Here is an 18,271-nt window from a genome sequence, read left to right as displayed (position 1 = left end):
GCTTTTAATCCAAGACTCTTTTTAGCGATTGCAAAAATCGACAAATCATCCCCCCCGCTGTGGGGCAGCGGTGAGCGAGTGTCAGACTTTTACTGACTAAAAATCCATCGTGTTCCTTCGCAGGCCTTTTATGTACCAGGGCCGTGGTAACTCTTTCGAATTATTCCGCAGCCCCGGCGAGCCTTGGCGTGGTTGGGCCTCGCAGGGGTTAATGCAAGACTCTCTAAAATACACTGGATATTTCCATAGGTCTTTTTTAGAGAGTCGATAATTCTAGGCTATTTATTTACTACCGCTTTTTCTGATCACACAATCCTATACCAATCTTTATAATGCTTTTCTGCCAATTTGATAACCGATTAACTACAACCGATACACTCGAAGAACAATGTTAATTAACCGTATATAATGTTAATTATTGCACACACATTCGCTTTGGTAGCGTAATCTTGAACATGTCTTACGGGAAACTACGGAAGGCGCACGGAAAATTATGTTTCGGTAAGTTGATTGGCCCTTACAAAGTAGCTGGTTGTCTTAACCGCTTAGTTGTTTTATCACCTCTTATCTCTACGTGATGAAGAGCTCGTAAGATAAAGACAATTGGAGATACACTTGTGACAGACACGTCATAGGTCAGCCTGGAGCGCTCTAAAAATTCGTTTTATTGATATTTTCCATCAGGCTCGTGTGAACTGCATACACATGTAGGTACGTAGTTCTGTTGATAAGATTACGTATCTATTGCATTATAGTACTGTTTGAAGTTGAAATTCAAAGTTCTTTTTTCTTTAAGATGAAACATCCTCATACTGGTTTTTACCGGTCTGGCTGGGATGGCCTTTTACTAACTTGCACCTACATTGTGATATCATTCCGTTAATAGGCTTCGAATGCTTCGATTACTCCCCAATCCTTCAAAGTCATCTTTGACCGCTTTGAAGCGGAAATGTGGATGATTAGGTATATTAATAGTCTTCTCATATGTTGCCTAGCCTACATACAACATAAGCTATAAGTGAAAATAATAATTTCTATAAAATAAATATTTTCGGATTTCCCAAAGATCCATCTCGCGGTATCACTGATGGTGCGATTATATCAGTTTCATGAAAGTGTCCGATAACAAGTATTTCGACAGATACGCAGTCTATCTCCTACATATAGGTATCTATTTATTTATTAATATCTGTTCTATCTGAAGGGAGTGTCTGAATATTTATCTCGAGCGGTTCAAAAGTGGAATGGAATTTTCTTCATAAACCTATTTGGGAAATTACAGAATATAAAATATTTAATCCCCGCAGGAATTAAAAAAAAAAAACAAAATGATGTTTGCAAAACAACGCTCGATTCGCAATGAATCCACTCATTTAAATTTTACCATTTTGGTACAATGTAAATCTTCAAAGAGAACGGTCAGTTTTTTTTTACTACTCTTATAAAGAGCATTACATGTGCAGCTCCTATATTATGATACTTTCATGAATGAGAAATACATCGTTCAACAAGATAAGCCACTTACGAAGTTACTTAAAAATTAAACCTTATTGCTGATAAGACCAATACAGTCCTATCTGCGCAATCACAGCGGTAATCGACAAGCAATTAACAAATAATACTATAGATAACATATCTCGTAATGTAAACTTAAATAGTTCGTGATATAGCGCGTGCTTATCTGACAACTTGAATAATGAATCAACAATAGGCATTAAATAGTGTTTAGCAATGATTATAAAATCATCATCTGTCTAGCAATCATCTATCATTTACGATCTTCAGACTTTAGAACTTCCCAAAAGTTTTGGACTAGCTCTGTTCGTCTTAGAAGCAGGCTCTCAAATAACTTGGAGCTAAGAAAGTAGCCTTTAACAGGATAAAGAAAAAAAATATGAGGAGGACCCTCAGCTCTTCAAGTACTCGTACAGGAAATCCTAAACTTTTCAAAAGAGCAGGAAATCTTCTGCATCTCACAATTGCTTTGTAGTAGTAGACTAGAATCAGTTTACTTCTAAGTTTGCCAAAAAAACATATCACAAAAACGCTTCTAATAACAGAAGAAGTCTAGTAATTTTTAGCTACCAATGTTCAAGCATTCATGCAAATTTTGAAGACCCATTCACACGATGACCCGAACGTGTATAACAACGAACGATGCGAACTATAAAAAAACGCCCTATTTGGTTTCTCTTGACATTTGATTATCTCAAATCCGGTAGACGAGTTGAAAAGTGATAGTTAATGAATTATCACTTCATGCACTCTGTTATCTGTGACCTCAGCTTTAATTAACGCGTTTCCACGTGAGGTTTTTTTGCAGATTTATAAATACGTAAATAAAACTACTTATCTACTACTACTAACTACTTATCTGCATTTATCTTTGTTTCAATTCCTGAAAACCGAAGGAAATTAAAGTCCTGCAATGCTGACAAAAGAAAATATGCCCATTCGCGCACGGCTCTGCTACAATCGGAAAAACTTAGTTTCGGAGAAAAATGACAGGCTCACAAAGTCACAACAGACAAACCTATTGAAATGTTTAAGAAACATGTTATTTCAGTTGTTTTTTTACTATTTGTTACCCTGTATCCAGGGTTACAGAAATTAGTTACCATCCTAGTAATTAACTCCCAGAACAAAACTATTCTCTACTAGAACAATTACTCATACAGCCTTTTCGTCCAAGCTTGTTACACAAATCCTATAAGCGGTGACCCTCGCGTATCAGTCGCACAGATTAGATACAGTCGATCCCGTGATATTGACAGCCTATTGTTGCTAGCAGCACTACAGACTGATGGAAAACTTGATAACCTTGAGATAGTTCGTTTACTTTAGTGCAATTTATTGACTTTGCTACGAGACGTAGTTGTGATGAATTTTCCAAAAAAAGAATCATCATAGGCAAAAATCACAACATCATACAAAAGTATTGATGTCTTTCGAGTTGCCATGAAACATTTTCTTACTGCTGGGACTTCTTGACCCTTACTTTAGCAGGTCCTTACGGCAGCCGGTTTTTCCAAATTCTTGCCGCTGAAAGCGTTAATGATATAATCTGGATTCCTATGTCGGGGTTGTTCCCATCAAGCACAGATCACATACTATTCACACATAAAATTTTCAATCATAAAACTAAATCATTCGTAAATAGACAACCCAGTGTGTAAGTAAGCAGTTACTTGGAAACACTACTAATAGTCTATCAACTTCCTCTTTGCCATCATCATCAATTTATCATCATCATACATAACTAACCTTTTATTATGTGTGTTTCTTTCCACATGCACTAAGTTTCAATTGTTTGTCATTTCAGCTGGAGCGTCTATGCTGAGGATACTACTGAGCTTCGCAGTGGGTGGTCTACTGGGCGACGTGTTCCTACATCTGCTGCCTGAAGCCTGGCAGAACGATCTCAATAATACTAAACGTGAGTTTTGTCATGATCACCATAACTTGTATATCATAAAGTAGGCGTGACTTTTCTTTGGTCGGTCGTGTCGGATTGCCGTCCCGTCGGACTTTGCAAGGGTGGGAATAGGAGGTGTACGTATATCTGCGATTTGGTTGTGAATTCTTAATTCATCATCATAATCATCGTAGCCTTTTTTCCCAAACTATGTTAGGGTCGGCTTCCAGTCTAACCGGATTCAGCTGGGTACCAGTGCTTTACAAGAAGCGACTGCCTATCTGACCTCCTCAACCCAGTTACCCGGGCAACCCAATACCCCTTGGTTAGACTGGTGTCAGACTTACTGGCTTCTGACTACCCGTAACGACTGCCAAGGATGTTCAATGACAGCCGGGACCTACAGTTTAACGTGCCATCCGAAAGAGTTATGCCCGATTCGTCATTTTAGTGATTTGGCATCCATAAAAAACGTGTCCCAGTTGGTCATTCAATAAAATATTTTATTTTGCTTAGTCCCAATTGGTCATCCGTACTTTATTTTGTAAAAAGTACTGTCAACAAGATAAGGTTTACAATATTGTAATATGCTTTTTTTTTATTTATTTTGGTTATGTTTTTTTCCGAATATGGCAAGACGCTATTAATAAAATCGCGATTTCAACGGCGTCACACACCGCACGGCCAAAACCAAAATACCAGGATCGCATAAATCAGATGAGTAATATACCAATCAACGAGTGTCCATGGAACTGCCCACCGTGTACTAGGACCGCATAACTTAAAGGAGTATAGCAGTCAAGAGTGTCAGGATTTTACGTTTTTTTCCTAATTGTAGATAAACATACCAATTTACACCATCATTCATCATTTTTATGTATACAATCTCTTTGCTAGTTATGGGCCCCTGGTACTTTTGTTACCGACACAAAAAGTATCGAGTCACATTTTCGGGTTTATAAAATGCCCAAGTTGTCTTCACCTGTGTTTTAATGTAAATTTTATTATATTTATATGAGAGCTATACCTTTACCTACATCGAAGTTTTTCATTTAAAATTTCTTCTAACACTTTTATTTCTGACGGTACTCTGATACGTGAAATTTTATGCGGGGGACGAATCGGAACTCAAAATTTAAATATTAAATTATTTATTTTGCTCGAATGACCAATTGGGACTTGGTGTATGGAAAAAATAGTTGGTGACCAATCGGTACTAATGACAAATTGGGAATAACTCATCCGAAACACAGTCATTGGTGTCTAAGATATACTTAGAAAGTACATACAAACTTAGAAAAGTTGCTTTGGTACTTGCCCGACCTGGAATCGAACCCGCGCCCTCATACTTGAGAGGTTGGTTCTTTGCCGACTAGGCCACCACGACTCATCATCATAATATCAGCCAATTGCCGTCCACTGCTGAACGTTTTGATAAAAAAAATAAAAAAAAATAATAATGTTTGTTGACAAAAGTAACCTTTCATAGCTCTGACATTGTCGTTGAGCCACAAACTAAGCGCAGCTTGTATCTTGTTTCTCCGAGTGCGATAAGTATATAGTTACATAGTATCTTTGGAGTTATAGGAAAGGACTTTTTAGGAATATCGAAATTAAATAAAACTGGGTAAAGTATTCGGGCTTATTTGCTAGTTTAGAGTGTGTGTGAAAGAGTGTGTGATGTGTGTGTGTGTGTGTGGTGAGTGTGTGGCGTGTTAAGTCAGTGTGAGAGTGTCAGTGTTGATGGTGAGGGTGAGTTTATGCTACAACAGAGCTTCAGTTTCCGTATATGACAGTTTTAGGAGGGCTGCTGTTAATTTCTTTTTACACATTTTATTTTAATTATAAGTATTCTTATTTATTTAGGGTCAATAAATATTTTAACTAATGTATCTTTTCAGCTTCTAGCAATAAACTCCATAACGTCACAAAATGTACCCATTTCTGTATCAGTCTTCCTCCTTTTACATTCAATCAGTATTTCGATACATAAGAACGATAATCTTCATCGATCTTCAATGTATTTATTTGTTCCTTATAACGACTATGACGAATGTACAATGCATACATTTGCATATAAATGAGTATCAGACCGTCAAGTATTATTTCGATTACGTTTGCGACCTATTTCGCCACATATTCAAGGGCTTGTGAATTATTTAACTTATTTTGCTTCTCAAGTAATTAACCTAGCCTTTTGCTATTGATCAATAAATACCGTAAATAAAAAGTTACATTATTTGAATAATTTTGCCTTTATAGGCATTTTCATGGCCTCATTGAACAGCTTAATCTAGTAGTAGTAACAAGAGTTCTGTTTCCTTCTCTTCGCCTCTTCTCTCCCTCTCTTTCTCTGTCTCCTTCTTAAGTCTTGTTCTTTGTTCTAGCTTAGAATACGATACGGCGTGGATACGGCCAATGAACTATATGTACGTACCTATTAAAAGTCGAAACACATTATCTGGTTCGTGTTTAAAAAAAATACATGACTCATTCTGCAACATATTTTTTTTATAACTTGTAAACAAAAACGTTTCTATACTTCAAGTTTTTATACCGATTTAACGAAGAAGTAAATAGCTGCTTCCTGATTCTACATCAACAAGTTTACATTATGTTACAGAACAATGGATTTGGTTACAATCAAATTGTCGCTTCCTTAGCTTACAATATTACAGTGTTTGGTTTAGGCATTGTAGTCCTAGCCTCTATTTAGTGATCTCTGCAGGTATGGAAAAGTATATAGATGTTCTGATCTAGCCTTTACTTAGTAGTACAAAGTTCACAGAGAGAGCTACTAGGCAATATGAGATTTACTGCGGCATTCAAACTTCCCTGGTCTTCTCACAGCTGCAGTAGCCATAATTATGAACATTATTACCTCAACCCTGACAGTTTGTCTGTTTAAATAATCTCAGATCAGATCGGTCCGATTAAAAAAGTTTTTCTAGTGTGAGATAGACCATTTATCGACAAAGGCACAACAACAATACATTACCGTGGCTACAGGCCATTTATTTATCCGGACATATGCGCAATAGTTCCCACTGGACAAGTGAAACCGCTGGCGGAATCTAGTCACTAACATAAAAAAGAAGGCTCGTATGACAATACATATCAAATTACCAAACAAATAGTTACAGCGCGTAATACAAGCTCAATGTCAAGAATTCAAGATCAGCATTCTGTGCCGTACTAAAGAATATCTTACACTACCTATATGTATAATTCCACTTCATGCACATGTTTTTAGAAAAATATCAACACATTGTATTAAATGTGTCACTTTATTGTGAATCCCCCACTGATAGGGGGAATAACGTTTAGGACTGTTGGAGAAGTATATATGTAGGACTTTTTCATCATTCTATATGAGTGATTAGCCGTCATCCCGCGGTTCACCCGGATCCCGTGGGAACAACTTCCCGTACCGGGATGGAATATAGCCCTTGTTACTCGGGAAGTGTGACTTTCCAACATTTTTTTCAAATCAAGAGGTAAGTAATATTATAGTATAAAGAAGCACTTATTAAATATCTTTCTCTATTAGATTTACCTAAAAGGGGCTGTCATAAAAATGCAGCCATTGTCAATGAGTCAGAAGTCACGGCCAAAGTTCAACAGTAACAATTTTCAGGGACAAACTGCCTATAAAAACAATGTGTAAAATGCTAATATGCATAGTTAGCATAGTTTTAGTACAATGTAGCTGTTTATGCATACAGATAACGCGGTTAGTCCATTGTCAATGCTGACGGGCGTACATAATGACTTTTTCCGTATTTGCTACCTTTTGACGGAAGGAAATTTTTATGAAAATGTAAACATTTTTTAATCAGAAGTACCTATATTGTTAGGATTATATAGATGTCCTTTCTGCTTCTTGTCTCAATATATCCAAAAAAAATCTGGAAGAAGTGGCTCGCGAATAAGACCGTCGTTATAAATCGGTGTGCCCAGGGATCAGAAAGGTGTATCAAATAAAGTATATAATATCTATCTGGCAATCATTGTGGATAATAAAAAAAAATTGAACATTCATATTTTTAGCATATTTAACATTTTACAGCCTTCATTGTATGCACCCCGCATACAATTATTTGAGGTGCGTGAAAACTTGAAAAAATCATATAAAAATAAAACCGTTGAAAAACAGTTGAAGATCGAAATTGGTTAAAAAGTACCGACAATTTTGTATGTATGTGTTTGTGTAAATTGAAGAATACAATAACAAAAGACCTGTTGACATTGTTAACACAATACCGAACTAGTTTTGAACTTGTACAACAAAAGAAAATAAACTGAGAATTCATAGAAACAAACAAAGCTACAGACTATCTGATTTCCGTGTCACATTTCCTACTGATTTGCTTGCTCAGAACGTCATGTTGAAAATGACCCAAGCAATGTCATTGTATCGCCGATAACCTAGTATTGCAGATTGCATAATACGTGCATTCATTCATACGACTGCAGCCACTGAAAGTTTGAACATGGTGAGTAGTAAAGAGAAACATGTAACTTTTGACATCTAAAGGTAGAATTCCGTGTATAGTTTTAGCCAGAATAGTTTATTTTAGTTATTTCCATAGTTCAATGACGTATGGGATTCTCCTTTGGGGAAGCTGTGCGGATGTTGAAACTATATTTATTTTACAGAAAAGAGCTGTTCGAGCCATTTATAATCTGGGTCCAAAAGTTTCTCTCAGAGAGAAATTCAAAGAAATAAACATTCTGACTGTTGCCTCTCAATATATTTTTGAAAATTTAATGTACGTTCGTAAAAACATTTCTAACTTTGTTCAAATGTCTGATGTTCATAGCATAAATACTAGGAATAAACATAATCTTGCTGTACATGCTACTCGCCTCCACAGAGTAAGCAACTCGTTCATGGGTCAATGTATACGCTTTTACAATAAACTTCCCAAAGCGGTTCGTGATTTGCCTATCAAGAAATTTAAAAATCATATAAAATCCAAACTCTTGAAAAAAGGATATTACAAAATATCTGATTATTTAAATGAAAAGGAGCTTGGGAATGAGCTGCTCGCTTAGTGAGTGATATCTTTTAAATGCCTGTGTATTGTTACTTTTGACATTTAAATATTATTATCATCAGATAACATTTTATTAATGACATTCTTTTTATTGACATTTATAAGTTATAATTGTATTTTTTTTTTTTTTAATTTATTATTTTTGTGAATGTGAGTATCGTGTATGCGAGCAACATTATATATTCTTATAACATAAATACTGTCTGGCGGGTTTGAGTATTTTTTAATGGCCTACGCAAATGTTCTGCAGATCTGGTATCGTCGTGTGACAGGTCGTTGAGCTCCCTAAGATATGGTTGAGCTACACGACGACTGATGCATGCGTGCCGTCTGTTGGGACTGGTCAGCTCCAGCCTGATGTGGCTCTTTCCTCAAAAGGCCATTCCAGACCGCGTACATGGTGACACTCACACATAATTATTTCATTTATAACATGTTTGGACTTTAAAAGAGACTATGACCCTTGAGTTTGTTTCGGCGTTTCTTCTCAGGGATCAGTCAGTTAGGAAATGCCGGCCTCAGCGTTCTTAAAATGACGTGTAAAAGTGATGTAATGTCCAACTTGCAAAATAAACAATTTCATTTCATTTCATTTCATTTCATTTCATAGCGGCTACGACAGCCGCGCGCGGCTTACGACAGTCGTCGGCCGCGCGCGACAATAGTCAACCTATGAAAATGTATGGCACCGTTGCCGAGGTCCGCGACAGTCGCGCGCGGCCGACGAATTTCGTAAGCCGCGCGCGGCCGTATGCATCTCAACATGGTCTAGCGCTTAGTAACATCTATATAATTTTAGTAAAACCAGAATTGAATTGTTTTTTATTTAGTCGGCAAAACTTCCTTTTGTTTTCATTACAATACAAATGCTTTTGAATCAGTATTGGGTAGTATCCTTCATCATTTCTACTTTTTAAAAATAGGGTCGATTGGCAATCTATTTTCATAATACAGCCACAGCAATACGTCATCCTCTTCTACTTCAAGGATATCAATAAGCACTTCGACTAGAGGGAACGGACGAACAAAATCTACTAATTTCAACACAATGCCGCGCGCGGCTTACGAAATTCGTCGGCCGCGCGCGACTGTCGCGAGCCTCGGCAGCGGCGCCATACATTTTCATAGGTTGACTATTGTCGCGCGCGGCCGACGACTGTCGTAAGCCGCGCGCGGCTGCGTAAGCCGCGACCCACGGAATTCTACCTTAAAGGCCATTCCCTATTGTATCTATGTATATGTTGACCTGTTTTATAGAAATAGAATACTGACATTAGCCCCGTACAAGTAATGTTAAATTCCTATCTACAATATTAAGCAAATAGATTAGAATTAGGAAATGGGTTGTAAGTCATTCGATAACTCTCTCAGTAAGACTCTATGTCTGAGAAACACGAGATTTTCGAACTAGGATAGCAACCTGGCTTTGACCTGGCCGGAATAGTCCAAGTATTATTACATTGCTAGATTATTTTAATTTTATCCTATAAGTTGAAGTAGGTACCACCGTTCTGCTTTACTTTACCGAAAGCTGGCTTCACCGCCCACAAAAGTTTGGTAAATGGCTTCAACACTTTCAGTCCATTTCAGACATTTTAAAGTATTCAGAGCGCCACAAATCTCAAGTTATACTGGACATTGATTCAAAGAAAAAGGTCGTTTTCCTCAAGATACGGATGCACATTATTATTTATGTAAATAAACATTGCTGGCCTATTTATAATAAATTGTTGGTTAACATTGTTGAGGTTTTGTGTCGCCAGGCCTCGTTCATTTGTTGCTGTGGTTTGTGGATTTGAGAGCTAGTATTAGATATGATGGTCTTTTAATTATTGTGGTTTTTATTATTTTTCACTAAACATGTGTAGTATTTTATTGATAAAAAATAAATCCGAATGTAATAACTCTCTATAATTTTTCATACATATTTCCAAAAAAAATACTTTGTAATTAAGAGAGCTTCAATCAGAATTTGCTTTAAAAATCTACATTTAAATAAATGATGGTTATAATAATCACTGACTGACTAACTGAGCCAATTAGTTTAAATCCTAAAAGTCTACAATCATACATATAAATAAACAAAGCGGATAGAATCACTGCACGTTGTTTCAATTAATGGTAATAGCACTAAATTGTAGGTGACAACTTCTGGGGGAATGCATAACCAATCAAATGGCTTGCAACTATGTAGACATATTGTGGCAGTCTTCATAGAGATATTTATAACTAAAACTGAAAGCGCATGCCGAAACTAGCATAGAATAGTATTGTCCAAAACTACTTTATTTCAACTGCATAGTTGGCCATGAATGGGACTGCAACAGTATACCTAATCACTAAATAAAACTATCACATATAAATAATCAGAAATTTAAATAAAATTAAACCAAAAATACCATTTTCAAAGTTTTATAATTACGTTTCATTATCAAAATGTTTACATAACAATTATTGTCAATGATGGGTAATTAAGTAATTAAACAATGTTTTGTAATTAAGATTACCATGTGAGATACGATGGCTTTACGTAGAGATATTTTAATATTTTTATTACTAGTAGTTGTGTTACTCGGTCACCGACATGACTTTATAGTTAGTGGCTAAAAATAACACAGCTGCCTACTTTGTTAAGAGAATATAAATATTTTCGCGATGTATATTATTTTAGTAAAAGAAAAACTATTTAGAAACGCTTTTGATACGTAGTATGTATGCTATTTAAAAATATTTTAGTATGATGTGGTTGATATTATGTGATTTATTTATTGCACCAGCTGTGTAGATAATAAATATTACATATAACTGCAATATAACCATATTGGGTATTATAAATAATTATTATACTTTGTTCATATATTTTTACCATAAGAAAAATATAAAGTCATCCAACTAACACCCATTTATACGTACATCATTTACATATGTACTTGGAAAGGTTACGACTTGCAAACATTATGTAAGTTTACACAGCGCGAGAATAAGCACAAATGCACTACTACACTAGCTATTCTCTAAATCACTTACTATAGAAATCAGACACAACGGAGAACCTACTAAAATTAGGACCAAGATCCAATCAACAACAGGATAGTATTTCTAAATAAACAGCCCATCCAAAGACTGACCGCGGCAAGTCAAAACCTACTTCAACATAATCAGCAAAAAGTACAAATTGTAGTTGACTCGCATAATCACTTGTAATGAAGTAGGCATTCCACTAATTCTGATACAACAATGACAAACGCACGCGCACTCATTTATATTATACACACAACTGAGGTTGAGGTTTTGTGTCGTCATCTACGCAAGTCATTTCAATAGGTACTCTAATGCTGTTGTTTTAAAGTAGAAAATCGTTTGGATTAACGCGGAGTTTTGTGTTCCAAGCGATAGTACGCGATGTTGGTAGTAAAAAGTAAACATTGTGAATCATGCTGTCTGTTCGATCAATCATAGAAACGTAACAGCTAACTTAGTTTGTATTATTTGCTTTACAAAGTAAAATACTTCTTTGTATTTTGAAAATTGATACTTCCCCAGTACCCCTCTTTTCTAAGCTGTGAGCACGTGCCCAGCGCTCCACAATATCTATTAAGAATCCTTTGTTACTGCTAGGTAATGCTAAACATTTTAACTGTAGAAGGTGGGACACTAGGATTAAGATACAGGTTATCAAAATAGAAGTTCCGAAGGAGAATGTAATGCGTCCAGTCCATTTTGATCTTCTGAATTGAACCATATGACGCCTCGCGCTTGGGGCAGTAGTACTTTCTTGTCCATTTTAACTATAGTGAAGTCCATAGCAATTAAGTAATCCGTGTCAGGGAAAGAAAAGCAAAGCTAGTCGAAGAAACTGTTGCCGTTTGAGATTAGCCTCCAGTCTAACCAGACGAATTTGTTTTCCTAGATAAGACTGATACGCTATCTGACCTCTATAACGAGTATTCTTACAGTTATTCTAGGCTGAATGTGAGCGCATTCAACTTCTGCTCAGTGGGTTAAAAATAAATCTGTAGGGCTCGCTTATCTACCTCTCACTTCTACTGAGTTCTACTAAACACGATTGAAAACATTATACTGTCTCACTAATAGCCAGTATCTGAGCACCTCTATCAACAATTTATCCAACTTTAAGGGAAAACGAATAGATAAACCACCGATAAAGTGCATCAGAAACCGGCTATTAATCGTTAAAAATAACTATAACAGTAGTTTTCAAATCATGTTTAACGTGTTTAATATCTAGTCGCGGAAATTGGCCTCAATCATGTAACGTAACACTCAAGTTCTTTTATAAAAAAAGAAATCTACTTATATGTGCACACAGTAGGTAAATAAATAACCAGCTGACAACAATGAAAATGAATACAATACTAATACATACAGTTAATCTATGTTTGCTTACGTAGTAGGCTATTTACGGATTACTTATTGATCGTAAAATTACACAATGTTTGCACAACTTTCTGATAGTTACGTATTTGGCTGACCCCTCTCTGTTTCATCCAAAAAGTGACGTAATATTTTCAGTTGTAGAATGGTATCGTGAATCATCCAAAGTTTGCAAGTCATGTACAAATCAGGGTTGTAGTTTAGCCAGTTTCAATCGAAAACCTCTGTACAAATTAATTACATGTCTTGTAGGGCCCTGCAAATTGCCCCACATTCGTTCCCAAGTCTTTTGTCAAACATTATTCAAAATTTTATTCCAATGATCACCAGAAATCTCCTCAAAAAAATACAGAAGTTCGTTAAACCACCCTGCCTAATTTAATCCATATTTACTAAACCACATTTTCCACCCCTAGCGGGCGAGCACGTATCCTTAAAAAGTGGACTATGGTGCCTCTGCGGTATGCTAGTCTTCATCGTCGTGGAGAAACTCTTCGCTGCCACAGAACAGGACGAAAGCGAGGAAGAATCACCCGAGGAACAAGACATCGTCAAGCAAAACGGGACCAAAATCAAACAGATTGAGATCGAAGAGATTGAGAAGCTTCTTAACTTGGAAAGAAGGCAGAGAGGCAAGAGTATAGGAGAAGGTATTTGTGATAGCAACGGCGTGGTGACGGCGAAGGAACTGTATGATACCTGTGTCTTCAATAATAATACTAAAGGTCAGTAAAGTAGTTGTTATTGATTGTGTTTGTGGCTTGTCAGAATGACTGGTAGATTTTTTCTGTGGGATTCAACACACTCTTTAATATGGATTATGATTATTTGAGCTTCTGAACGTGATGTACTTGATCTCATTATACATTAATCCAATAGACGCCTGGTTAGGATCCTACGGTCTATTCAATCGATCGACCCCCAAAGTGCCCCGATTGGGTATGGAGCTAGGGCCAACATCAATTTTTAAGGCCCCTCGAAGCAGACATGATATATTTTTGCCACAATTCTCCACGCTAGAGACCTTCTTATGATACAAGATTGCCTAGCCTTTTCCCAACTATCTTGGAGTCGGCTTTCAGTTTAACCAGCTTAGTACCAGGTCTTATACGGAGCAACTGCAATAAGGTTTACATGACCGTAATAATTTATCATTACCGTATATTCCAGGTGTATGCTGCAACTCGGTAGCTACTCAGAACGGCAACACTCGCTGCAACAGCAAGGGCAACAGATGGATGGGACGCTGCCTGCTGCGCGAGGCGCGGGAGCAGGCCCTCAAAGCCACTAAGGAGAAGTCCAACAAGAAAGACGTGAGTTAATGTATTTATTACCCTAACTAAAAGTGTACCGGGGGCTGTAAAGATTGTTGGCGCCTATTCTTTTAAAAGATGGCAAAGGTAATAAAATTTTATCATCATCTGCCTAACTTTTTTCCGACTATTTTGAGGTCAGCTTGCAGTTTAGCTAGATGCAGCCGAGTACCAGTGTTGCTTATCTGACCTCTACAACCCAGTACTAGGGCAACTCGATACTCCCTGTCAAGACTGGTTGTCAAACCTTTGACAAGACTGGTGCGGGTCAGTGCGGGTCTAATTTAATATTACAACAAACATATTTGTCAGTAGCTGTAAGACTTTGCATTTTAACTGGCTCTCTAAACTCTAATATTTATGTTCCAGGTGGCAGGTTACCTGAACTTGATGGCGAATTCTATTGACAACTTCACTCACGGGCTGGCTGTGGGAGGCTCTTTCCTCGTCGGCTTCCGAGTCGGACTACTTACAACGTTCGCTATACTCGGTAATTAGTAGCATTTTCAATAGATACCTTGAAACTGTGAAATATTAGCCGCGGGTAACATGCCCGAGGGAATTACATCTCTTATCCGGATGTGAATAAAAGTATCAAATGTCCATCTCCTGTTGTTAGCAAAAAAAAAAGAAGTTCTTCAAATACTTGAAAAATAAATGAGAAATATTTGCGATTTTTAATGAAATTCGGCATCCTGAATTACAGAGCGAAGACATTTTAAGTCGTTTTTTTGTTGTTAAATACATATATACATAAAACATTTTCAATTGTCTGTTTCAGTTCACGAGATCCCTCACGAAGTTGGTGATTTCGCTATTCTACTGAAAAGCGGGTTTTCCCGGTGGGAAGCAGCTAAAGCGCAACTGGTGAGTGATGACTTGACACAACAAGGGAACTTCTTTCAGTATCTGGATAAAATATAGCCTATTTCACGCGGAGATAATGTAGCTTCCTGAAAGTGAAAGAATTTTTCGAAACATTCAAAATGCAGTTTTTTAAGTCTATAAAAAAAGGTCACCAAAACGTTTGTTTTTGTCTTCTATGAGAGTTTCAATTTTTTTTCAGGCAACGGCGGCAGCAGGTCTGATCGGCGCCATGACGGCAGTTATATTCAGTGGTGCTAGGAACTCTATTGGTGAGTCTTATTTATTTATTTAACAGGAAAAAGGCTAAACAACACACATTTATATATGGCTTAGTTTTTATATTAAAAGTGAAAAAAAAAAAACAAATAAATATTTAATGTTTGACAAAAATTAACAAAATGAAACTTGGAAACTTTCTGTGGAAAAGTCCAAAAAAAAGTTTTATGGTTCAGTATATCAAGAATAATTGCATAATTCTGTAATACTAGACCAGGGATGGCGAACCTTTATTGCCTTACGTGCCAAATTAAATAAAAAACACAATGCTATTTATAGAGGGGTGCCTTTATGGCAGATAGTTAACAGAATAAGTAAAAGATAATTATCAAGAAGTAATTTGTTTAGATGGGCTTATTTGTCATAAAATATTTTAAAAGTAACGCTCAGATCTCCAAATAAAATAGGCTCTATTCTGAATATGGGAAGTAATTCCTATGTGATCCGATTGAATCCATGGTCATGATTACAATTGAAAACTTGCAAAATAATGGCGTGCTCAAATTATTTCGCTGCATGCCACCACGGGCACGCGTGCCATTGGTTCGCCATCCCTGTACTAGACCAATATTGATACTTCAAATAGATGCCTATATCAAAACTAAGATTTTCTCTTTCAGAGGCAAAAACATCCTGGATAGTCCCATTCACAGCGGGCGGTTTCCTCCACATTGCTCTGGTCACCGTCTTACCTGATCTCCTCCGAGAGCCTGACAAGATACAATCCCTCAAGCATCTCGGAGCCCTCGTCTCCGGGATACTCATCATGGCTGTCATGACCTATTACTTCGGATAAGATGCACTGGATCCCAAGACATGAAGGCAATCCCAAGAATATGAAGAAAGAAACAGGAATTTGTATTGTGTCTGTGTAAAAGTGATGAGATTGCTTTGTGCGGTGTTGAAGTGTGGGAATATTTATTTTGATGTTGCCCTAAAGTTTGATGGTTTAATGGGCAAGTTTTTGGATAAAAATCATCTGAGTGTTTTCACCATCGGATGCAGATTTGAAAAGCGTAATACCAATTTGTAAGTACGTACAGTGATAGCTTTTCACCATAAATGAATTAATTGTACAGATAGCACCTACCTTAACCTGTCAAACTTCTTCTATACATTTTTAACCTTATCACATAGTGGAAGGTTAATATTTGATTGGAAAAATTTGACAGATTCGGGCAGATTGACTTGTACAAGTAAAATCTACAGCTTATTACATATCTAAGCTGTCATAAAAAAAACCTTAGTATGTTGTAAATATAAATACTGTCATCAGTGGCTATAAACTTAGGAATCATATATTTTTATATTCTTAAGGTAAATCGTCCCATAGGACACTAAATGAGTATTAATATTTTTGAATTTAACTTAGACTGTGAGTAAGTGGAAGTTAAGTTACAACTGTAGAATGTTAAGTAAATAATACTCCGATAGCGTACTAAGTGATACGTAAATATTTTGAAATTATATATTTTCTGTACTGGTAACACTCCCAGTGTTGCTCACTGCAGTCGAGAACATAACTTGAGACTAATGGACAGTTTCACCAGTTACTGATAAAATCTCTGATAACCTATTAAGAACTTATCTGACAGGTAAACGTTAATAACAGGAATTTATTAGAAGCCTGTCTGGCAGATAGCATTAACTATCAGATATCTGAGACTATCAGTAACCAGTGAAGCCAGGCCTAAATGTGTTTAAAATCAGAAAAAAATGTATTTATTCATTTTACTTTATTCCTTAAACTATGTATGAAATTATACTTTATATTCGAACATAAAGGTTGCTAAACATAAAGAAAATAGCTATCTATCGAATTGTACTCCACTAAGTAAATGTACAAACGTATTTAGATATTAATCACTTATTAAAACCAAATCACACTATGTTATGTAGTTTTAAGCTATCATTTTTGATTAAATGTTTTATTTTGTGTTTTATACGATCTCAGAAAATACAAGAATACTTTTAAAAGTAATTGAAAAACAAAGTTACAAAATCGTTGTTGAGGTCTCTAATACTTGAAAATTACATTAATCAATAAAAAAATGTAAATTATTGTAAATACTATGGAGTTAAGAACTTAGTCGCCTAGTGGTTTAAGTACCAGCCTCACAAGTACGAGAGTGCGGGTTCGATTGCAGGTCAAACAAGTTACAAGAGTATAGGGCGCAATGTAATATTGGACAGTTACAATTTGTTTTTTGTTTTTAGGATGTAATAGACTTAATTGCGATGATAAATTAATGACTACGGTCTTTGCAATTCGGCTGAAACTTCTAGTAAACAAAAAGGTATATTATTGGTAATATATAAGTAATATTTCTTTACAGTAATACATTATGTCGCGATTAAGTCCCAATTGTGCATAAAATATTTGTACAAGTTACGAAAGTTTAAAACCGATTGAATTGCAGTTAATATCTATCTTGGAACAAACAGCCCACGTAAGCAATAAAAAACTTAGTCCCTTAGCAAATAGTACAAACTCCACTTGTAATATTGTGATAGTTTTCTAGTTATTCATATATTTTTTGTTATTTCCACATTTAGAGGTGCAGACGTTTTTGTTATTATATTTCAATTTATTTTTCGCCCGTTTCTATACACGTAATCATGCATTTTAGTTGTTAATAAAAATATTGCTAGCGAGTGCATTTAGACAAGTAGCTATATTATAAAAATCTAAAATACTTACGTCAATTTAAATTTTGTATCAAATTTTTTGTACGTTCTGTAATGATACGTAAGATTTTCAATTTGTTCGCTATTTGCACTTGATATATAAACAATTATGTATCTACAATGAGTAGCCATTAAAATATATTGTGATAAATAATGCCATTTACGAGTATTTTAGTCGTGAGAACGACGTTACTATTAAGAAAGTGTTAAAAGTCAATAAAATTATCAGAAGCAGTCTTTTGTTATTTTATTTCATT

The 18,271-nt window shown here is 36.0% G+C and overlaps 1 protein-coding gene across 1 annotated transcript in view; it reads left to right on the top strand.

Moving 5' to 3' along the window:
* Positions 1 to 18,250, top strand: part of LOC126056407 (zinc transporter ZIP13 homolog) — a 28,648-nt gene extending 10,398 nt beyond the window's left edge. The window contains exons 2-8 of the mRNA XM_064040056.1: positions 3,323 to 3,436; positions 13,287 to 13,595; positions 14,041 to 14,183; positions 14,553 to 14,673; positions 14,965 to 15,050; positions 15,250 to 15,319; positions 15,947 to 18,250. Of these exons, the coding sequence (XP_063896126.1) occupies positions 3,323 to 3,436; positions 13,287 to 13,595; positions 14,041 to 14,183; positions 14,553 to 14,673; positions 14,965 to 15,050; positions 15,250 to 15,319; positions 15,947 to 16,122 (1,019 nt within the window). The 3' untranslated portion in view covers positions 16,123 to 18,250. The remainder of the gene's footprint in view (positions 1 to 3,322; positions 3,437 to 13,286; positions 13,596 to 14,040; positions 14,184 to 14,552; positions 14,674 to 14,964; positions 15,051 to 15,249; positions 15,320 to 15,946) is intronic.
* Positions 18,251 to 18,271: the final 21 nt, after the last annotated feature.

Source organism: Helicoverpa armigera, chromosome 21 (genome assembly GCF_030705265.1).
Source record: "Helicoverpa armigera isolate CAAS_96S chromosome 21, ASM3070526v1, whole genome shotgun sequence".
Taxonomy (NCBI): domain Eukaryota; kingdom Metazoa; phylum Arthropoda; class Insecta; order Lepidoptera; family Noctuidae; genus Helicoverpa; species Helicoverpa armigera.
This window is presented reverse-complemented; position numbering and strand designations above follow the sequence as displayed.